The sequence below is a fragment of the Sorghum bicolor genome, chromosome 9 (assembly GCF_000003195.3).
Source record: "Sorghum bicolor cultivar BTx623 chromosome 9, Sorghum_bicolor_NCBIv3, whole genome shotgun sequence".
Taxonomy (NCBI): domain Eukaryota; kingdom Viridiplantae; phylum Streptophyta; class Magnoliopsida; order Poales; family Poaceae; genus Sorghum; species Sorghum bicolor.
The window spans coordinates 47,493,321-47,517,489 of NC_012878.2; the positions used below are offsets into that span (position 1 = coordinate 47,493,321).

Below are 24,169 nucleotides of genomic sequence, written 5' to 3' on the forward strand. Positions count from 1 at the left end.
ATTCCTTTGAAGGTTAAGATTTTTGTGTGGATGAAGCTCATGATAGGATTCAGTGTGCTGTTCAATTGAAGAAGAAAAAATGGTCAGAGCAAGAGGACTGTTTTGTTTGCGGTGGATTAGAATCTTCAGATCACATTCTTTTCCAATGTCCCATTGCTGTTTTTCTGTGATCCTTTCTTAGAGATAGTTTTGGTTGGGACAGATCCCCGATATGCTGCGATTCTTTTTTCAGAGAAATCGTTGATCGACATAGAGGTGTAAAGCAGGAGGTACTGATTTTTGTATGTGCAGGTGCTATGTGGACATTATGGAAAGCTCGGAATGATGTGGTGTTCAACAAGAAGACGGTGGCGACGCCGGCGGCCCTGGTCTACAAGACGTTTTCCCTGGTGAAGACTTGGATCCCTTTACTGAAGCCTAAGGCCCTGTTTAGTTCTCTGTCCAAAATTTTTTCATCCATCCCATCGAATCTTTGGACACATGCATGGAACATTAAATGTACATAAAAAATAAACTAATTACTCAGTTTGTTTGAAAATCGCGAGACGAATCTTTTAAGCCTAGTTACTCCATAATTAGCCTTAAGTGCTACAGTAACCCACATGTACTAATGACAGATTAATTATACTTAATAGATTTGTCTTTCAGTTTCCTAACGAGCTATGTAATTTGTTTTTTTTATTAGTATCTAAAAACCCCTTCCGACATATCCGATGTGACACCCAAAAAATTTTCATCTCCAATCTAAACAGGCCTTAAGCTGAAGCCCTTAGGAGAGGAGATGATTCAAATAGCCACTTCTAGTGCCAACAATCTGTAATTCGGCTTGTTGGTTGTTTTGGTCCCTCCTTTCTGTTTAGGCTGTTCCTCCGTTTGGTCGCAGCTAGAGGTGTTAGTTGTGAGACGTTCTGTCGTCTGTTATCTGGTCCCCTTTTTTTTAAGCTGGTATCCCCAACGTACTCTGTTTCTCCCTGTTACGCTTTCAATCAAAGCCGGGCAATGCCTTTTATCTAAAAAAACTAGACTCAAAAGATTCGTTTCATCAAATACGACCAAACTGTGTAATTAGTTTTTATCTTCGTCTATATTTAATATTCCATGCATACGTCTAAAGATTCGATGTGACGAAGAATCTTGAAAAATTTTGGGTTTTGAGGTGAAAATAAACAATGAATTTGTTTGGGGACTCTTGGGCCTTGTTTAGTTTCTAAAAAAATTTACAAAATTTTTCAGATTCCCTGTCACATCGAATCTTTAGACATATACATGGAGTATTAAATATAGATGAAAATAAAAACTAATTACACAGTTTGATCGGAATTGACAAGACGAATTTTTGAGCCTAGTTAGTCCATGATTGGACAATATTTGTCAAATACAAACGAAAGTGCTACAATGTCGATTTCCCAAAAAAAATTTCGAACTAAACAAGGCCATGGTGAAAATTTTTAGATTTACCTACCGTAGTAAATATTGTCCAATTATGGACTAACTAGGCTCAAAAGATTTGCCTCGCAAATTACAGTCAAACTGTACAATTAGTTATTTTTTATCTATATTTAATACTCCATGCATGCATCAGAAGATTCAATGTGATGGAAAATCTTAAAAAGTTTTTAAATTTTGGAATAAACTGAGTTCACCCCAAAATTCAAAAACTTTTCAAGATTCCCCGTCGCATCTAATCTTGCGGCACATACATAGAACATTAAATATAGATTAAAAAATAACTAATTGTACAGTTTGCCTGTAATTTTTAGTACATAGTTGAACAATAATTATCAAATATAAACGAAAATGCTACCGTATCAAAAAAAATTTAAAAAAAATTGGATCTAAACAATGCCTCATCAATGAAGACCCACATGTTAGCAAGAGTGCCTCATCGAGATGGAATTCCAATGGATGGAATATTCAACTACCCAGGGCATGCATTGAGAAGTTTCATCAGGTTTACTTCTACTATGCCGCACAATGAGCATATCACTCTCTTACGAAGCATCCCTGAAGAAGTATAATCCAAAAGGACGGCATAATGGAGTATGGTGTCTGAGTTTAATCATACAACATGGCTGGAGAATCTAGTAAAGCCGTTTGCGGCAATTAGATGCACCGCAGTGGCAAGCCAGCTTCACGATATTGCCATCTGCCCCAGTGACACTGTCCAGCCGATACCCGTAGTCATACGAGAGCTCCTGCAACAGTTACATGATGATTTTGGTTAAAAAAAACTGGGGGAAAAGAAATATATTAGATCTGCAAAACACTTTATTTGACCAAAATCAGCAAACCAACAGCAGGAAGATAGAAGGCATATTATGGTACACCAGTTGCATAAATGATACATTATCATATGTTTTTCAATTCAGGCCCTGTTTAGTTCCCCATCCAAAATTTTTTCATCTATCCCATCGAATCTTTAGACACATGCATGGAACACTAAATGTAGATAAAAAAATAAACTAATTACACAGTTTGGTTGAAAATCACGAGACGAATCTTTTAAGCCTAGTTAGTCTAAGTGCTACAGTAACCCACATATGCTAATGACAGATTAATTATGTTTAATAGATTTGTCTTGCAGTTTCCACACAAACTATGTAATTTATTTTTTTATTAGTTTTTAAAAACTCCTCCCGACATCCTTCCGACACATCCGATGTGACAGTCAAAATTTTCATCCCCAATCTAAACAAGCCCTCATTATGGTTAGGTGAGACAATCGTGCAAGTTCAAGGGCCTGTTAAAGGAAATTGTAAGTTCAAAGAGTGTGGTCGTGAAACAATCTTGCAAGTTTTGGGGCTCTTAGTGCATTATATACTTCTTTTAATAAAACAACTACTTCTTAACATATGATGAAGCTAAGCCTAGCTCAGTTTAGTTGAAGGTGTACTTGATGTACGTCCATACCATCTAGATTGAAGTCCTTGCCAACGCAAATTTAGATACCCATTTTGTTCTTAATATAAAAACCACTATTTCCTCCTAGGTTGGTCTACTTTTTCCTTTTTTTTAAAAAAAAAAAAACTCTTTACATATGTAGGCCTCTAGTAACATAACTGCATCATGTGTTTGTTTTGTTCAACTCTAGCTCTAAGAATTTCTAGAGCTAGGGATGGGGCCGGAGCTCTAGGCACATTACAGGTGTTTTGTTAAACAAATTTAATCTCATTTGGACTAGACACATATGTCTAGACCACTTAATTTTATCATCATGGGTCTTGGAGGTAGAGCAATGCTGAACAGGCCTAATATATGACGCAACTGTATTATATTTTGATAACTGAGAAAAAAAAATTGGTTGAATAGAAAAATAATGTAACATGGAAATAAATGAGTCAATCATTAAATCACTAATATTTCTAGGGTCAAATTACTAAATGTTGTCGCTTCAACATGTATGATTTAATCCTAACTGAATTTCTAGATAAACATGTTTTGGCATTTTCACCAAAAAGGGGGGAAATTAGTGATGAAGGCTCACCTGAAGCGGGGGTATGGTATCAGCAGCAAAAAGCATAACTTTGGCAAGCTTGATGTTGCTATGTGAGCTCAACACACACTGGATGAAAAGATTGGGTTGGCAACTGTGATTTATGAACCTTGCAACGTTGCCAACAGACCCAGCATCAATGCAGTATTCAGGTGTTCGAGATGCCATCTCCGCGTCATGCTCAGAATGAAGTGATGCCATGTGCAGTTCTGAGCCAGCCCTTTGCTGTAGAAAACAAAAACAATTAAACAGCACTCTGACCATCTCTCTAGTACAATTTTCGAAAAAAAACTAGCATTGTAACTATACGTGTTCAGAAGAAAAAAATGACAAGGGCAAAGAATGACAATGTTTTTCTTTTAGAAGAAAAATAATGACAACTTCAAGCAGGGACAGAGCAGCTCAGCATTTTTTCCAATATTTCTGCTGCTTCGTCGATATCAATGAATAAAAACTACTTGTGAAGCAACCGAAATCAATAACATAATACCAGGTAGTCTTGTGCTATCACAAAGTATCAATGGCTCTTTTAAGAGTTAAGATTTGTCCAAAAGATGAGAATCAAGGTTAGAATGGTTTCACTTCCAAGAAGAAATCCACCACAAAGAAAGGGGTCCAATAGAACAGTTCCGTTTAACCAGCAAACAAAGAAAACATCCAATACCTCTCTTCCATCCAGCCCTTCCATTGTTTCAAGACAATCTATATCAAATATGTAGTTGTTCTCCAACAATCCTTCGACTTCTGTAGTCCTCCTTAATACCCCAGTGTACTCACAAATTAAGGCCCCAGGAAGAATAGTGTCCCAGGTCCTAACACCCCAACCTTTTGATTTTGTCTTGAATACCTGGATTCACAATTCAATAAACATTGTAAAGAAAAATGAAGCATGATAACCAACACAAAAGACTAAAGAAAATAATAACCTCCAGGCGATACTTCAATCCCTGCTGGGAGGTTCTATTAACACAGTTGCAGTGGCACTTACAATTAGTACCACACTCATACACAACAGCCTTTGGCTCCACTAACCTGAATGTTAACCAAATGGTAAAAATTTAGAATACAATACAAGAAAGTGTAAAAAGAAAACTTAATATCCAATTAGGGATATAACCCCCCCCCCAACCCAAAAAACACCCCCACCCACCTCTCAATGCCCGCCCATGGCCCCAACCACCCACAGACAATGAAAAAGATTGTTTTCAGTCAACATGTTTCCAGCGGGCAAAACACCAAAAATCTTAAGCAGGAAATATTACCTTCCAATACTATTATGTTTAGAACCATTGTGCTTAGAACTTTTCCTTTGCGTGGATACATAAGGTAGATCAGAACCATTGCGCTCAGCACACGAGCAATTTTTAGAGCTAGAACAATCTTCACTGCAATCACAACCGGTACTATCAATCGGTATCTCGATATCATTTGGAATCTGCAGCAACTTAGAGTACACAAAACCTACAATGTGTGAAAGGCACGAAATAGATCAAACTCTGTTCATTAGTTTTTGACATTTCTGTTCTTCCAAGCAACACTTATTACTCAAAATCAAAGTTGTAGTAAAGGAAGACAAAAGATCAAATAACCTCAAACATAAAAGAAGCAATCGATCTTCCGATACAAGCAGCAGAAAACAAGGACAATTGCATAACTTAAATAATGAATGAAGTTCAAAAAATGTGCAACAGAGCTAATAACAGTGGGTAAGAAGTTTCCTTTAAGGTATGTAGCATACCAGAAGGAGGGATAGGAGGATTATCAACTAAATTTGTAGCTGGAATTCGAAAGTTCTCCTGACCATTTGAAATGTCTTCACAAACCAACCTATTAAAACAATAAAATGAAAGAAATGCAAGCTTGAGAAGTAAAATGGAAATTTAAAACTCACAACAAAAGGCAACATCAATAATTGAATAGTAAAAACTGTAACATTGATATGATGAGTGATTGAGTAACACACCCAGGCAATTCAGATATTGTCATGGGAACATCTCCGTGGGCAAACAGTACCTACATGCATATGTATTTAAAAGAATTTGAAAGCAAAAAAATAGATAGAATAGAATAAAAGCAAAGTGTCAAAGGAAACTAAGAAGTGGAACAGAAATCAGTGCTTACAAATGCTACACTAAAATTTGAAACACAGGTACAGTAACAATGATCTACACTGGATATTATAATCTACATGAATTGTAGATTCTTTCAAGGCTGTAATCCCTTAGCTTCACTTTTTCTAGAAAAACAAACCGGCAGGAGAGAGCTGCCTGCTATATCTTGTCACAACAGCATTATTATCATGGAGAACAATTGTGTTACTGAACAATTTAACTTAAATATCATTTGAAACAATGAATACAACTTTGGACAATAATCCGGAGCAAAACAGAATATTTGAACAAAAGCACAGTAAGCAATGAATGTGAAACAATGTCGACCCAAGGTCCTAAAGCATGAGTTAGCCTCCTGATTCCCATAGAGTAGACAATTGCCAACTACTCCCCGGTGGTCATATTGTCAACTCATATTTTTCATTCAGTTCTATGTACACTTGTAAACATGTTTTTTTTAAATAAAAAAAAACTTTCACAACCTCAAAACTAGCATGAGTGATTTTGCTACTTCATTTCAAATTATGGGTGACTTGTCATAAGTCAAACTTTTTCTAACTTTGATCAAGAAACTGGAAAAACATATTAACATCAATAAGTACAGTACATACATTATTAAGACATTTCATGGAGAATTTGATGAAACTAATTTGATGTTATAGATGTTGGTGCATTTTTTTATGACCTTAGTAAAAGTTAGAGAAGTTTGACTTAGGACAAAGCTACAGTAACATTTAATTTAGAACGGAGGGACTCATATTCTAATCAAATTTAGCTGTTTATATGCCCTCCATTCCAAAATGTATGCTATTTTAATTTTGCCCTAAGTCCAACTTCTCTAATTTTGATTAAGTTTATAGAAAAATACACGAACATATACAACATCAAATTAATTTCATTCCACCATGAAATAACTTGATAGTGCATTTATCTGGTACTTTAGATGTTAACATATTTTTCTATTAACTTGGTCAAAATTAGAGAAGTTTGGCTTAGGACAAAGTTCAAACGACCTACATTTTGGAATGGAGCATACAACAATTCACAGTTTACTAGATGGTTGCAACAAGGATTTTTTTTTCTTTTTTTTTTCTCGAACACGCAGGAGAGCTGCGTATCATTGTATTAAAAGAAGAAAGAGGAGTCATACATAGACCCACACACACACACCCACCCACATCTCTACGCCAACCCTGATCACTAAGACTTAATCTCCAGATTCTAAGGAAACATCGACCGAGCGGGCTAAAGAACTAGGAGCCCCAAGCCGTGAGCAAGGAGAGACCCTTTGCTCCTGCCAAGCACCACCAGTGGGCTTCATTTCTAGCCATACTTAGGGCCGTGACAATGTTTGGATCAGCCCCATTAAAGACACAGTCATTACGATGTTTCCAGATGCTCCAGGCTCCAAGGATGATGATGGAGTTTAAGCCTTTTCTTACATCCCCAGTGGTAGCGGCTTCCGCTTTTTCCCACCAGTCCTCCCAAGATGAATCATTGGGCTGAGGTGTTAGTGAAGAGAGTCCGGCACGCTCCAAGAAAGAAAACCAGAACTGCCTAGCAAAAACGCACCCAATCAGGAGGTGCTGAATGTTTTCCTGTTCCTGGTCACAAAGCAGGCATTTGTCCGGGTGGGGAAGTCAATGCTGCATCAAAATAGACTCCCTAGCTTAGTTTCTTCTTCCGTCATCCTTAGACCCGTTGCTCTTTCTGTTTTGGTGTCTGCTGTATAGTTGTACAGGCTTGTTCTTTTTCCTCTTTTTTATTTGATAAAAAAACCTTACAGTGGGGGCTTCCCATGTTGTATTCTCGCTAAAAATGCTGATATAATATTGATGCAACAAGAAACCAAGGGCTGAAAATAAGATTTGCTGTAATATACCTGAGAAGTTGTCAAAGGTGTTACCTGAGAAGTTGTCAAAGGTGGTTGGCCTTCAAGCCGTTTCAATCTATATTTGTAAACCAAATGTCCTTGCACTCCTTTTTCTTGACAGTAGTCCACAACCTATCGTAACGTTGAAAGTTACCAATAAGTCATTCTCAAGGATCACATATGAGATAAATTAAGTTTCAGAATTAGTAAACATATGTATGATACAAAAAAACATTATAGATTTGCTTGTTTCAGTAAGTAATGTATTAGTTTAGTCACCTTCAGATTGATATCCAAACTTTTTGTTCAGAAAAATATTACTCCCTCCAAATTGTAAGTCATTCTAGGTTTGTCTTAAGTCAAATTTATGCAAAAGAGCCTCTAGCTGAGTTGGTTAGGTGGTCTGTGTAGCACTCCTCAGGTCCCAAGTTTGACTCCCTGTGGGAGCGAATTTCAAGCTGGGGTTACAAAAAAAAACCTCGACTGTCCCACGCCAAAGCATCTAAGGCCCGGCCCCGATCGTGGTCGTTCTCACATGGGCTGCGGTGTTGTTTATTATGGATGGGGCAAGGGTTCGGGGGTTTTCTCGACCTGTGTGACAAGGTCTTCTTCTTAATGCAATGCCCGGGGGCTGTCTTACTCTTACCCTCTGCAGGTCGAATTTAAAATGCATAAACATCTACAACATCAAACTAGATTCATTAGATACACCATGACATACATTTTGATAGTATATTTGTTTGATTTTATAGATGTTAATATATTTTTCTATAAACTTGGTCAAAGTTAGACAAGTTTGATTTGAGCAAAGCTAAAACGACTTATAATTTGGAACTGATGGAGTACTATCTAACCTTTTATTTTTAAAATAAGATTAATAGGTAAGCTTAATGTAAGAAATAGTTGGATGATGATGCAAATATTTCATGATAAAACAAAATAGAATGGCCAGCTTAGAGAGCCAGTTTAAATTATAAAAATAAACACTTAGCATTAGAAAAATATGCTCCAATGAGATCATTTGGGAGATGAGACCTTATACAAGCCATCATAGGTGTAAATTTTTCCAGAATAGCTGTTCTTTTCTATATGTCCACGAATAACTCGTACAGGATTCCCATTGTCCTTGCTGTTCTGCAGGGTCAACAAAAAAGATTGTTGTGGACAATTAGAAGCCCAATATTTACAAATTTGTAGAGAGAGAGAGAGAGATAATTTAAGGGAGGTTTTGGCTTGTGGAACGGCCTCATTCCAGATGAGGTGGTGGGTCATGAGCTCATTACATGATTCTGGTCAGGGGCGGAGTCAAAATTGGCCAAAGACTAAGGCCATTGCATTAGACATGAGTGCTAATTGTGCTTAGCTATAGAAAATATATGATTTGTCCACTGCAATTAAAGGCTAAGACTAGGGCCATAGCCCTAGTGGCCCTAGTGTTGGGTCCGCCACTGATTCTGGTGGAATGACCATATTCCTCATGCTTGTACTAATTATTTGCTTTTGAGGGATGAGGTGATAATGAATTGACTCATTCCATTCCACAAACAAAACAAAACAAAAAAGTGAAGAGTGAGAAGATGATAGACCACCCATTCCTCAAACCAAAAACCCCAACAAAACGTGGTTCTAGAACAAATTTATAACAGAGGAATATCATATCACGTCCCACTTGGGTAATCAACTGACTATTTAAGGATAAATAGTTCACTAAGGAGAAGATAAAACCATAGCCAATGAAATTTCTAATTCAGCTTTGAAAAAGATAATGAATATCAAGTGTTATAGTATGATTTTGAATACTCTAAAAAAGGAAAGAGGGAGGTGGGAGAGAGAAAGTTTTGGATATATTCATTCCAATTGAATTGCAAATATATCAATGGTAGAATCAATTCAATTCTGAATCGCAATAATCGAGCAGGGTGTCTCAAATAGAGATGAGCTCAGTCAACAGGGCAACTATAAAAGGACATCATGCATTTTACTTCTTATATAAAAGATCAAAGGAACCATAAGAACAAACCTTCAATGCCAAGTTTCCACGGAGCAATGTTTGCTCAGCTTTCTGGCGACGGTTGCCAAGCCAATTGTTCCCACCTTGGCCAGTGTATATAATTTCGTCTGCGTTATCAACATCATCTTCATATGCCCCCGACATCACAATGCAGATAGCAAGTGGGAACGTGAAGTTCTCGCACCCTTTCTGCATAATCAAGTGAAAACACTATTGTGTAAAGTGTAAACAAAACTTTCTTATGGTAAAGCTGTAGATAATATAACATAAGTGTAGCCGCTTACATTTCATATGAATGAACGAACGTGAAAAGTTATAAATAATTTTTATTAACTCATAGTTTAACATTAACTTGCTCAAAAAACATAACTAAGAGTATGTTTGGCAGAGCTCCATATTCTATCCCTGCACTAGATCTAGATATTGTAGGCAAAGTTAAAGTGGTTTAATATTTATATTTAGAGCTCAGCAATCAAATTTCAACAACATAGCTGAATGGTAGCCTGGTAGGGAGCTGCAGCCAAGGACCATACCCAAAGACCAAAAACGCACTTTCAATTTAGTAGTAATATACACATGGTGGAATGTTTGGAACGAGAGAAATAGAAGAATCTTTAACAATGAGGTTCAAATGGCGCAACAAGTCGCTACCAAAGTCTGGGAGGATTTAACGCTGAGGAGGGCTTTTGCTCGTGTATTGTAAAGGCATTGTCTTTTGAGCTTATTTTGGCGCTTGGGCTCTCTGTGCCCCTTTGCTCTGGTAAGCTGGGGGAGCCTGTCACATGCCCCTTTAACACTCCTATAATTAGCTCTATTTGCTCTCTTAATTGAAAGGCAGAGCTCCTACCATTGTGTTAAAAAAAGACTAACACAGAAACAAGATGATTTAACCAAATATACACAGTGTAGAGCCACAAAATTTTGGAGCTAGGCTGTGCCAAACATGCCCTATATACCAATGCATTGTTCACTTGTAGCAAACATATTCCAATTTAGGGAGGACCCTATGTATCATAACTATCAATTGGATCTCTACTGGATATGATCAAGTAAAAAGGCATTAGGATTAAGCTATCAGGTTTTGGCCTTGTTTAGTTCCAATTTTTTTTTGCAAAATAGACACTGTAGCACTTCCGTTTGTATTTGACAAATATTGTCCAATCATGGACTAACTAGGCTCACAAGATTCGTCTCGCAAATTATAGGTAAACTGATTAGTTATTTCTTTTACCTATATTTAGTGCTCCATGCATGTGCCGCGAGATTTGATGTGACGGGGAATCTAAAAATTTTTGCAAATTTTTTTGGGAACTAAACAAGGCCTTAATGGATTTTGTTGCCAATACAATCAGTGCACTTTTCACATCAACTATCCAATATCCTAGTTTTCAACCTTGGAGACGTCTATGGAAATCTTGGGGCCCAAATAAGTGCAAAACTTTTCTGTGGTTGACAATCCATAATAGGTGTTGGACAGCAGATAGATTGGCTAAAAGGTTCTGCCCCATCCAGATAAGTGCCCCCTTTGTGATCAAGAAGAGGAGACAATACAGGACCTGTTAACTTCATGTGTTGTAGTAAGACAAGTTTGGTTCAGTTTGTTTGCTCCACTGAATCTTTCTGGGTCGGTTCCGCGTCAGCATGAATCTAGCTTCGCTGATTGGTGGCACAGGACTATTAAAAGGGTGAAGAAAGAGGACAGAAAGGGTGTTAATTCCCTAATCATTTTGGGTGCTCGGATGATCTGGAAAAGTGGAAACATAGGAATGCTTGTGTTTTTAGGGTGTTTCTCCTTTAGTTAACTCAATCTGGTGGCACAAGACAATGAGCAGAGTTAGCAAAGAGCATAGGAAAGGAGTGAAGTCTTTAATTATTCTAGGGGCCTGGATTATTTGGAAACATAGGAATGCATGTGATTTTGAGGGGCTTCTCCTTCGACTAGCATGATTTGGAGTGAGCTGATGAACGAGAACAGCCTCTGGTGCATGGCTGGGGTGAAGAAGCTTCAAGGGCTAGGACTGGCACTTGCAGACTAGGTTCTTTTAGCTAAGGTCAAGTCGTGTTCTCACTATGTGTTTAAACCATGTGTTGACAACCAAAATTGTCCATTTTGTGAATTTGTCAAAATATGGAACGGACTTCACCATTGCGTTCCTCTTGTCGAGACGGTTAAAAAACATATATGGAACGTCTAATTCGGAGCCTGGATGAAGAAGTTATGCCCGAGTAGATGCTCCGTTGTCGGGACCCGAACATCGGGAGTTCCGACCCGAGTCAGGAGTTTTGACCCACGCCTGGAGTTCTGACTCACGTCGGGAGTTCTGACAAACGTCAGGAGTTCCGACCCAAGTCGGGAGTTCCGACTTGACTTCCGGTAGACCTATAACTATTCGGATCTGGCCTTCGGGATTCCGATCCGAACTGTTCCAAACTCGTGGGAAACTTGAAAAATAAGACTTGAAGAGGTTTCCTACTGGGATAAAACCAACCCCTCTATATCTATGAGAGGATCATGGCCGATTGAGTTCCCATCTATCCAATCGACATAAGAACCCATCAAATCAATCTACTATCTCTCTTTTATCTTCTCTTCCCCTCTACTTCTCCTCGTTCTTCGTCGGCGCTGCATGGACAGTGTATCGACGATGGCAAAGCTCTAGAGCGGCTAGGCCGGCTAGAGCAGCCCATAGCCGCCTAACGCCCCGACGGGGTCCCTCTCGAGCGTGTGGGGTTTCGGGTCTCAAGAGACCTTGCTAGTGTGTCTTGTGTATCGCGCTCCCGGCAAGGCTCCTCCGGCGACGTGTCTTGCGTATCGCGCTCATCGCTAGAGGCACAAGGTTCTGGTGTGGACATCCCCTAGGCGCCGGCCGATCTAAAAATCGGCTAGGCCCTACATTGAGCGATCTAGCTCCTTATCAAGTGTTCGACCTAATTTAGCGTCAACACCACGCCTCACTCATATCTGGTCCCCGTATGAGTGAGGATCCTGTTGCGGACCCCACCTATTTTTCATCTCTATAATACAATGAAACACAACTCTCTCAATCTTGAGTATGCTAAAGGATAAACACAGTCTCTAGTGTTTAGCGGCCGCTAAGAAATTGCAAGGTCTGGACCTTGGAAGGGTCACCTAATTCCTTAGGTGTGGTCCAGTCTTGGTTTTTTCTGTTTTCTTTAAGGCTAGAATTTTTATTTTGAATCCCTGACTCTCATATCCGGTCCCCGTATGAGAGGAAGGAGTTGTATGGGAACCCTCCTTTTCTCTCTAATACAATGAAATGCAGCTCTCCCGTGTCAAAAAAAATATCCCAGTTTTCTGCACTCGTTTTTTCAAGGCACATGACAAAAATATACAATATATGCACATGACTACTAATAAGTTACATAACGACAAGTTATTAACAAGTGATTCACACTATATATACAAAATCCATGTGATAAGACTACTTTTGAAGTCTTTAACAAATTCACCACTGTGGAATAAACACATTAATGTCAATGTCTATTCTAAGCTGTAAATGCAAAAGTTTCAGAACTAGTAACCTATAACTGCTGAATGTGTTGTATCTAAGTTCATACTGAACCCTTTTTTAATAAAAAAAAGGGAACAAAAAATAAAACACACGTTGGAGGAAGTACATGTGTAATTAATAAAGCATAAATAGGCATCCAAGTGTGTGTGTGTGTGTGTGTGTTTTTAACTGAGGGCCTGTTGGTAGTTGCTTATTGTTTTGTGTGGTGACTGGTGAGCTTTTGTTTGTTCATTTGTGTGTGTTGTGGGTCTGGAAAAGGCATTTCACCTCTTTCCTTTGTATTTCTTTCTTCTTAATAAAATGGCATTCAGTTACCTTGTGTAGTTTGAGAAGAGAAAAACTGGCATCCAAATTCGCACCAACGAGAACTTGTACTTGGGAGATCTAGGTATACATCCACACGCTGAACCAACAGAACTAAGCTTGGTTCCTATAATTAACCTACTTTCCCTTCTAACACGTAATGAATCAAGTACATACTGAAGCAGTCTATCTGCTCATATCAAATTTCACAAGTGCCATTGAACTGATTTCAACTCTTATATAAACGGGTCAATGTAACAGAATAGATTATAACTATCATATCAATATCATGATTTGTTATATATCTGCAGCTAAAGTATGAATATTCATTCAACTAAATTTACCTTATCTCGGTATTCCATACCCATATAATCTATACCCTTCATCCAATGGCTATGAATGCCTAGGGCAACCATCTCAGCACGTGAGTAGAATTGATCCCCAACTTCAGTCCCTAATAAAAATGGAGACAGTTATAACCTTTACCTTGTATAATTAATTGGTATAAGGCAAGTACCAACACAAGCAAAACTACTTCATTTATCTGTAATAATGTATTTCTCATTTGAAAATGAAAGATACACTAACCAGGAAGATGCCCTATCCTTTTATCTTGATAAAGTATGGCACCATCTTTTCGCATCTGTTTTTATTTTTAGGAATATCATTAATCAACAGATTACAGATGAATAAAATTAATTCTGAAAAACATAATTCATAGGAACATGCCTTTGTTAGTGCCTTAAGATCAGGTCGCTTTGATGGCTGTTTTGCTTCCTGGTAGCCTCCATTGTGTTGGTTGTTACGATTCTGCGTTCAAAAGATGAAAGAAAATTAGATAATTTACCTAGCATTTCCATGCAGATGAGGACAGTATCAAGTTGCGCAACTGATAAAACAAACAACGGCTAGTAGGATATGTGCATGTATGCACCTTCGGTTTACGGCCTCTAGTACTTCCACTTGGACCTCCTTTGACATGTTGCTTAGCTAGAGACTTGGTTTTCCCATATTTAACAGGCATCTACATTTTGACATGTAAAAAAACATATAGAAATTTTCAGAAATAAAAAGCTCTTCTACAGCCATTAAGGACTAAATACTGAAATAACTTAAGTACTAGATACAAAGTACAATATATTGCCAAGTTTCAAAATGAAGATATGTTAGTAAGGTGAATATAGAGAAACAAACAAGTAACTATGAGACATCCACCTAGTGTGTTTTTATATGTTGTTGGTCTATTTAACAGAAAAGACTACAGGTATAGAGAAAAATAAACAGATGCATCCATGAAACTAATCAGAGAAAAGGCTGATAGAACAAACAACAATATGTTATTTGATCCATTGCACATGGTGTTATCTCGGGGAAAAATACATTCAAATTAAGTTTCAGGCATCCTAGAAAATAAACAAGTAACTAAGAGTATTTGCTAGAAGTGGGTGAAGGTTCTTATGTAGTTTGTTCCAGTCTATTCGTGGTGAGTTAGGCCCTGTTTGGTTCCTCTTACTAAATTTTAGTCAGCTAAAATTATTTTAGCTACTCTTGAGTGACTAGTAGGACTAAACTATTTTAGCTCCTTTTTAGTCAGTGTGTTTGGAAGTTTAGCTACTAAAATGACTAAAGTTTAGTTGGCTAAAATTTAGCAAGGGGAACCAAACAGGGCTTTAGTTTCAGTTGTGGCCATCAATTTTGTGCCTTTTGTAAAGCTAGTGTCCCCAGTTGATACTGTATTAAAGTTGGGATAATTAGCCTTGAATCTAAAAAAATGTTTCCGGCATACAGAAATAAAAATATGCATGAAAGAAAGACCAATGTAGAACAAATTACAATACTTAATTCATTGAATTACATGTAGGTACACAGCATTTTTTTGAATGAAGATATGTTCAAGTCAAAAGATCACAACAAAAAAAACACTTAGCGCTTGTTTGGATGCACTAATATTTAGCTCAATCCACATGTGTTGGGTGGATTGGGATGTAAGTTAGTTTAATTTCCACCCAAACTCACCCCACCACATGTTGATTGAGGTGAATAGATGTGCAGCCAAACAAGGCCTTACTCCGCTAATCTGCCCCTTATAAGCAAATAAACCAGACCATTTTGAAATGAAGTTTATATGGCGAAGCTAGAGCAAATTAGAGGGGGTGCATTTGCCTTATGGGTGCATATATGGTAAAATTTTAACCAAAACCATTTTTTTTTGGGGGGGGGGGGGGGGGGGGAGGGAGCGCCCTATCCACAATGTACCTTCGCCTCTAGACCATATGCAAAATCAGTCTATGATAAGTCTATTTTTGTTAGAATCTAGGAGTAAGACAAGGCAGCACAAGCAACATATGATTCATTACGTTTTTTGTACATAGCACATTCCATAATAAAGATAAGTAGATGCAGCACATGTAAGAAAACAAGTAATTGTAAGTTTAAGCCACCATGTTCTTAGGTGTTGAAGTATAAGTTAATAGTCCAGTTTTCCCTACCAAACAAGCTTTTTAAGGTCAACTAACTAGCGCATTGTAGTTCAACGTAGTACCAGAGCCAAAGGTTTCATGTTCAAATCCTAGCTCGCACCAACTTAAATAGTTAATTTCTCACTTGGGGATAGGTAAGGTGAGGCTGCACATGAGGGGAGTATTTATTGAGTTATAAGTACATTGGCATCTTTTTCCATGAGTTAAACTAGTTAGGACCAACTGGCCAGTGCATAGTAGCTGAATACCAAACACGGTGGCTGCTATAATAGTACAGTCATTAAGATTTAGGGGCCCTTTGGAACGTAATGAAATTTCACTAGAATCACAGTTAATTTTCACATGAAAAACATAGAAAACATGGGAAAATCCTGCATTCCAAATGCGGCTGCTATAATAGTACAGTGTCACTAAAATTTGGGGGCCTTAATGCAAGATTTTACAAGAATCGAGTAGGAATTTCATAGGAATCGAGCAGGATATTTCACATGAAAAACACACGAAACAGGAAAAATTCTCACGTCCCAAAGGCCTGACATGTAACTGTAGTTGAATCACATGAAAGAATCTGAATGAAACTACACAACGGCTTCCTTAACTGTATACCACGAAAAACTGAACGAAGCACACATATATCGCTCCTACTCAATCTGTATATATTTCGTGCTGAACCGATGGGTCAGACCTTAGTCTGCTGAGACAAATCTAGGTAACAGAGCTTAGTCTCACAACCTAAATGATTAACAAAACACAACAAACAACACACACCTGTCGTTTAAGGGTCCTGCACGCCTTGAGCTCTTGCCTTACAGACTCTGCTCTGCGCTGCTCCTCCTGCATGTGGCACAAACTGTCAGTCTGAAAAAAAAAAACCCGAATACAACAGACAATAGATAGAAAACTAACAAATCCCAATTCCAAAACCAGCCTGCCGGACTCCTCCGAATACAACAAACAATAGATAGAGAACAAATACCAATTCCAAAACCAGCCTGGTAGACTCCCTCCGATTTCGTTTTGCCTTTCAATGGTATAAAATCAGAGTAAAGAGGAAACCTGAACAAAATGAAGATAATTGGTGCTGAACGCCCGCAGCGTCTTCATCACCCGCAGCCTCGGGTTCTTGCTGCAGACTCCAGCAGCGCCACGCTCGTCGCCCCCGCCTTCCGTGGCTGACACCTCCACCTCCTCATCGCCTTCGTCCGCGATCAGAGGAAACACCTTTCCCGCTGCCGCCACGCTCGCCGCGGCGTCCGTCATGCGCCGCTTCCTCCCTTGATCCTGCGCCGCTTCCTCCTCGCGCTGCAGGATCGGCGGCGGAGCCTTGCCCTCCGCCACCACCACATCCTCGGCGGCAGCATCCCCGAGCCCCCTCTTCCTGCCGCGTCGGGCCTCCGGCTTGTTCGCCCGGCCGCCAGTAACGCCACTTCTCCAGCGAGGCGCGGGGCACTGGTCGTGCTCCGCGTAGTTGGGGTACCCCTTCTCGGCGTACCGCGCGCTACGCGGGCGGCGCGGCTCGGCGCCGGCGCCCGGAATAACCATGTGGCGGCCGGATCGCTCGAGCCCCCTCCTCTTCCCGTGACGATGGCCTGGGTTTTGGAGAGAGGTGAGCGGCGGAGGGGAAACGGGACGAGACGGCCAAAACGGGTAAAAAAAGCGAGGGAGGCAGGTGGGAGGGGGAGGCTTGCCTTAAACCATTTCCGGGAACGAGGGGCGCTTTTACAGCGTTGCCCTTGAGCAGGGCGGTACCTAAGAATTTAAGGCCCTGGTGCAAAATTTAAAAAGGGCTCAACATGTAAGACGTGCCAATATAAAAAAAATAAAGTCATTTCTCCCTTTATCTCAAAAATATAAGCTGCACTTTTTTGAGATTTGAACTTTATGTTTGGTCAATAATCAACCTAATTGTATGAAAAGTTCTACAACAAATGTGCTTAAATTTGATTTATATTTAGGAGTACATTCTAATGTCAAAACTTTTGCCATATATAATATACTATGAGAGAAATTAGTAATTAATTTGTGACCTTAAAAACTACACCAAGTTAACAGGACTTTATATTTATTGGATAGGTGTATAACTATAACATATGCTTTTCTAACCTTACTAAGAATTACATCATAAAGCGAGTATTCTTTCCTTCTTCTCTTCTCATGCGCCTTCTTAGGCCTTTTGTTCTTACAACATAAAAAACTACGTAGGGTATATATTAAGAGTTACAGTATCTAATTTGTATTAATGGAATTAAGTATGTATACGCACTTAAGTAAAATTTGGGGTCCTAATGTTTTGAGGGTCTTGTGACATCGCTCCACTTACATTGTCCCATGAATTCAGTCTTCTTTTGAGAATTACACAGTACAACGTAGATGCTCAAAACACACATTATACTCACCCCTATGAACATACATAGCATCACATTAAAGGAAACATATTTTGCAAACTGAATGAAAAAACACCAAGGAAATTTCTAATAGTGTTTTTCGGGATAGTAACAAATTAGCAAATTTTGGCTAAACTAAACTATAAACTTGACAAACATGTGCTGGACACACCATTATTGTTGCATAATGTTCCAATTTCTGAAGATGCAAAGTGAGACAATGGATAGTCATGTGAGAAAAAAAACAAATACAGCTCCCAACACAAAAACAAATGTAAATCTATTTGAAATAAGCATATAATGCCCTTTATTAATTACAGCTCCCAGCACAAAAATAAATGTTTGCGTTTAAGTAAAGTTTAGCACCTCAATACATTCATCCTTGATCATAAAAGGTTGCATGCAGCGAGAGGTACAACTATGGAAGAACACAAGATAATGGAAACAAATGAAATCAGAGATATTGAAATAGGGAATTACCTGCAAGACAATTTCATGGTTCCCCATGTGTTAATCCAAAAGATCCTCTGATTTTTATTTTTTTCGAGAGATCTTCTGGAAAAGTTGTGTTGCAGTTTGAGAAATGAGATTGCAAAAGGAAAATGAGATAGTACTGCATCGGTTCCAAATAAGTGTCATTCTCACCTCTTGAATATCAAACGTTTTTAACTTTGACTAGTACATAATTAGTATCCTTATTGATAACACAAAAAATGGAATGGATATACGAGAACCTGAGATTTGGGGGATTTGTTATGAAGCTGTGATATCTGCAGAATCGGCTAACTCGGGTTGCTATGAATCGGCTAAATAACTATGACGTCATCATCAAGTTGAGGCTACACTCTGCCGATGAGAAGGTGACAATAATTAAAGAAACAAGACCAGACTTCACAGGAGAGAAAGATTAGAGTACAATTTATCTTAATTTAGAAAGTTCTTCTTCTTTTCTAAGTACAGGACTCATGTTTACGCCTCGGTATAAATAGTACACGCAGGCTATCGTAACAATACTTATTTTGGATGGAGAGAGTACGTGGAAACTGAGGAGTCATACAGTATTTTTTTCTTGTATAAAAGTATATCAAAAAATGAAAAAGATATTATATTTAATTGATATTATCATTGTCATGGTAGGATAGGTAACCTATGATGTTAAAAATTAATTCGGTAATGATATAGACAGAGCGTCCGGACGCGTCGAAGGCCCCACCTACTTTTCGCGGTGCCTCCCACTCTTCATGATGTCTTCTCCGCTTGCATCGCCTCGTTCTCTCTGTCACTCCCCCTTGCTCTTTCCACCACTCCACCTCGCTCGCCTCATGCCACTCTTCTGCGCCGTTGCCGGGACAGAGAGGCAGCATGCCTGCGCGCCTGTGAACTCGAAGCGCGCCCCACGCTGCCTGTGTTGCCTTCCCCTTTCTTCCCTCGCGCACAACGCTCTCCACATACCCCACCGGAGAGGAGGACGGCGGCGGCTCCGACGATATAGGTGGCACATGGATCTGGATATGAGGTCTTCTTCCTCCTCTAGATCTGGATTTGAGCCCCCCCCCAACTCCTTCCACATCATCCTCCTGCTCCTCCTCCTTCCTCCTCCTCCTCTCCCGTTTTGGATCTAAGGGATGTGGTGGTGTTTAAGGTTCCAGTGAGCTCTCGGTGTTCAGCTCTTGTGTTCGTTGGAATGGTTCTTTTTCAGTGTTGCAACAGGCGATTTGGAAATGTTACAGTGGCATTCTTTTTGTTGCTGTAACATCCCTGATGTTACGAATACTAAAACTGGATCATGTCATCATAAGCATTGCAAAGCATAATTGTTGAGCACATCATTATGCATCAACTTAAGAATAAGTTTATTTTGGTTGATTGTGCTTAGGGAATAAAAGTGTGTTTATCATGCTTGTGATGGTTGTTTAATCCCTAGCTAAGGAGGGTGGTAAGGGAATAGCTAAGAAAAACCCCTAATTTCAACCCCAGTTTTTGCCCCCTTTGGTGCAATTTGAAAACTAAGTAAAATTTGAGGTTGAGTTCAAAAGCAAAGTTGTAGATCTTGTCAAGATGTACAACTTTGGTGTTTTGAGTTTTTGAAGTTTCAGTACAAAATTCAAAGTAATTTTGAAAATACAGATTTCTAGAAATTGTCCCCTTTTCCAATTTGAATTTCCAATTCAAAATATATTTGAAATCTTGAAAGGTGACCAACATGAAAGTTGTAGAGCTCAACAAGATGAACAACTTTCATTTTGGGAATTTTTCAAGTTATTGAGAAAAATCAAAAGTAATTTTAGAATTTCTAATCTGCCCTAATTCAAAATTGGAATTTTCCCCAATTTGAGATTTGAAATTCAAGTTTTTCCACTTAGAATCAGTTTTGGGCACCAAAATATATTTTGTAGCTTGTAAAATTCTGCACAACTTTCTTTTTGGTAGAATTTTGACTGCAGTTTGCTTTTTGGTCGAAATTTCGGATAACAGACAAAAAGAGGGGATATGGATGGCTACAGTAGCCGATGTGGTTCTCGGCGCCCTGTCCAGCGCGGTCGCCGCCCGCGCAGCGCCGCCTGCGTGCGTGAGGGCACGCAGCTCCTTGGCTGCCTGTGTCGCCAGGCGACGTGGAGGCACGGCATCTCCTTCTTTCGCGATAAAAGCCTTTCCACCGGACGACATGCTCGTTTCTTCTCTCGCACCCGACGCCGACGACCCTGCTGCGCTCCTCCAATTCGCCTTCCTCGCTCCCTTTCCAAACCACTCAAGTGCACCGGCAGCTCCGCCCCGAACCCAGCCACCGATTGCGCCCCCGAGCGCAAGCTTTAACCCACCGTAAGCCCTCCACCGAGCCGTTCTTCTCCAAGTCCGACCGAAGCGCCGCCGTGGGAGCTTCACCGTGGCCAGGCTTCCACAGGCTACCTCGGTCCAAGAAGTGGCTGCCAACAAGTGTGCCGGACCATGGAGATACTCCGTCACTGCTCCGTTGCAGCCATGGAGCACCCCAACGCTGAAACGGCGATTTCCGACGAGTTTCTTTGTTTTCCATTCGCGACCAGGGACCTAGTGCAACAATTAGAACTTCTGCAGGGGCCTAGCTGGATAGACCATGACTCAGGTGAATAGTGCTATAAGGACTTGTTTGTAGATGTTTTGTTGAATGTTTGAAAATTCATATCTAGAGTTTGGTAGCTCCAATTTTTCTGAACCAAATTTTGTTGTGCTCCTTGAGATGTCTAGTTTTTATTAAAAATATGAAACTGACCATGTTTTGTAGTAAAATAATTGGTTATGATTTATGCCTTTTAATTATGTTTAAAAAGGAGAAATTCATATCTTATTCTGTGTAGATCCTATTGCCCTGAAATTTTTATGGTATTCTCATGATGTTATGTGAATGTTGCAGTAAAAATTTCATGTTCAGTAGATGATATATGGTTAAGTTATTAATTTATCTTGTTTAATGCTTATTAAATAGTTCACAATTAAACTAAAAATGAATAAATGTAAAATACAGTTCCTCTGCCTTTATATGAGGTTGTTATAACATATAGATACATAATTTAGCTATGTGTTTGTATAAAATGTTGAGTTTCTTATTTATCTTGCCGTTACATGCTTCCTTGTGATGGAAATTTATCTTTTTCATGAAAATTGCTATACTTATCCAAATGGCATGAAACTTATACAGTAGACTTTGGAGAGCATATATGAGCTGCTGTAGTTTTCTCAGAATTTACTGTGTACTTTTGATATATGGTTATTACTTTGTCTATTTACCTAAATAAATTAATAAAGACATGAAAGGAATTTATTTAGGGATGACCATGATGTTTTCTAGTATCTCTTTGATGTATTTCAACTATTGGTGAGCTGAGTTTTGCCCAGGTCCAAGTTTGAAACATAAATGAAATGTTATTTGTCTATAATTAAATTATTAGTGATTTCTGGATCAGTTTCTGTAGTTGTGCAATTTCGACCTACTAAACTTGTGAATCATGATTTGATGATGAAAGATAAATTGTAGTAATTTTCATAAGCTTTCCAAAATGTTATGGATCATGACGTTTGGTGATCTAGAACTCTGGTTATAGAGGTATAAAGCTTAATGTCTGATTCTGTCCAAAGTCTGGACAGAATTGTTTATTCATGCTGTTTGGCTATTTTATCTTTTAAATCAGTTCTCGAAGATAATAACAAAGTTGTAGAAAATTATATAAGCTTTCCAGAAAGCCTAATATCACCTTTGTTGGATGCTTGGATCTCTAATTGTGGTTGAATGAAGTTGTGTATATGCTGCTGTCCTGGTTATGTGTGCAAATAGAGTTGATTGTTTTTAGCTAGCCTTTACTTAAATAATGATTAGCTTAATTTCCAAATTAGAATTTGAGTGCTTTTGGGATTGTGTGATGACCTGAGGTCATTATCTTTCAATGACCTTTGGCACTTAATTATTGTTTGATGTTAATACTTAATTACTGCCAGTAATATTTAATTAAGGATTGATTAAGATAAATAGAAAACCTAATCATTTTAGGTTTTGTTTGATCTTTGGGATTGATTGACAACCAGTGGTTACATAGCATGATATGCTCCTTGGTTATAGATTATTTCATATAAATGATCTTTGTTGCCTGATAGCTACACAACCTTGCTTAATGAAGATGATAAAATTTACTTAGTAATAATCTATGCTTTGATAACTAAGTTAGTTTGTTTCTATACCGTGAAGGTAAGTTGTACTCGAGGTAGTTATGTTTGTTGTTATCATCCAAGAACTTGTAACCTGTCTTTATCATGTCATGAGCATCTCATTAATCATGCATATGCACTTTTACGTGTAGACTACGCTCCGGAGGAATCTGATCCTCAGTGGGTTGCTTCCGAGTTTGTGGATCCAGCTGGTTTTTCTGGTTTTGCTGAGTTGTCGGACTTCTCTTCCGGCCAAGGCAAGCCCCGGACATTAAACCCTATCCTTGTATTTTCATAAAGTTATTTATATCACTTGAGTTAATATGATGCATTAGGTGAATAAGAGTTGAGTGAATCCTATTTGCTGCATTATCCACCTTGATGATTTCCATATTAACCTTGATACTTGTTTTATGAAAATACTTAGTATGCTTAGCCCTGCTTATTAGATAGGTTTTCAAATGAGAAAGTTTGAAGGGTTGTTGTGGAATACTTTTATGGTCAATGATGTTTCAACTTGAGACCGGTCGGTGGACTTGCTTTAAGAATGGAGTCTTAAAGTAGTGTCTCCAACTGTGTCGATTAAGGACCGTTCCATTGGTGGCCTGCTGTGATTGAGACCTTTGGGTACAGCCCACATGCGATGGTAAGCCTTACCTATAGCTATTCCAATACTTGAGAACGGCTAACCGCGTACTGGGAGTGGAGAGATGGCGAGAGTAGCGTGTACCCACCTTACGGATCTGAGATGACCGGGAAACATCTGGATTGGCTGTAGGATGGTGGTGTACTGTACTCTCGGGTGACGCTGGACCCGTTCTTGTATGGGAGGATCTATAGAAACAGGTTGGCATATGCAAGATTAAGTTCTACATATGTCGTGTGGTACTGAATCCCCAGCTGGGTTTAATCGATTCGAATCGCCGTGTTTCCTCGGATATGGAGCCTCAATCCTCACACCATCATCGTAGTAATAAATGAATCTTTGATATAAGAAAGAGGTGGTATGCTTATGAAAGTTTGATAAATAATTCTGATTAGTCATAAATGATGATCTTGAGTTAAAACTTGAAAGTAAGTTTTACTCTTAGTAAGCTTTTATGCAAAAGAAATGTTTTGATCTTGCTAAAGCCTTACTTTAAATCCTTATAGCCTGCATACCTGAGTCTTCACCTCTTTTCTAGTCGGTTAAGTCTTGTTGAGTACTTTTGTACTCAGGGTTTCATAACCCCTGTTGCAGGTGCTGACTTAGACTGCTATTGGAGGTCATGTCGGTGTGCGCGACATGATTTATCCACCTCTTC

At 38.9% G+C, this 24,169-nt stretch overlaps 1 protein-coding gene across 3 annotated transcripts; it reads right to left on the reverse strand.

The window, feature by feature from the left end:
- LOC8076833 (histone-lysine N-methyltransferase, H3 lysine-9 specific SUVH4) lies at positions 1,789 to 17,455 on the reverse strand. Of its 3 annotated transcripts, XM_021448454.1 has the most exons (16): positions 16,861 to 17,455; positions 16,573 to 16,638; positions 14,259 to 14,348; positions 14,054 to 14,134; positions 13,913 to 13,967; positions 13,669 to 13,778; positions 9,498 to 9,677; positions 8,513 to 8,611; positions 7,511 to 7,609; positions 5,457 to 5,506; positions 5,232 to 5,320; positions 4,756 to 4,954; positions 4,420 to 4,525; positions 4,158 to 4,340; positions 3,485 to 3,718; positions 1,789 to 2,195 (listed from the first exon to the last, which is right to left on the reverse strand). In XM_021448454.1, the coding sequence occupies exons 1-16, from the start codon at positions 17,344 to 17,346 to the stop codon at positions 2,082 to 2,084; spliced, it is 2,241 nt and encodes a 746-aa protein (XP_021304129.1). In that variant the 5' UTR covers positions 17,347 to 17,455; the 3' UTR covers positions 1,789 to 2,081. The 3 variants fall into 3 exon arrangements, with proteins under 3 accessions (XP_021304129.1, XP_021304130.1, XP_021304131.1); XM_021448455.1 differs by lacking the exon at positions 14,259 to 14,348; XM_021448456.1 differs by lacking the exon at positions 8,513 to 8,611.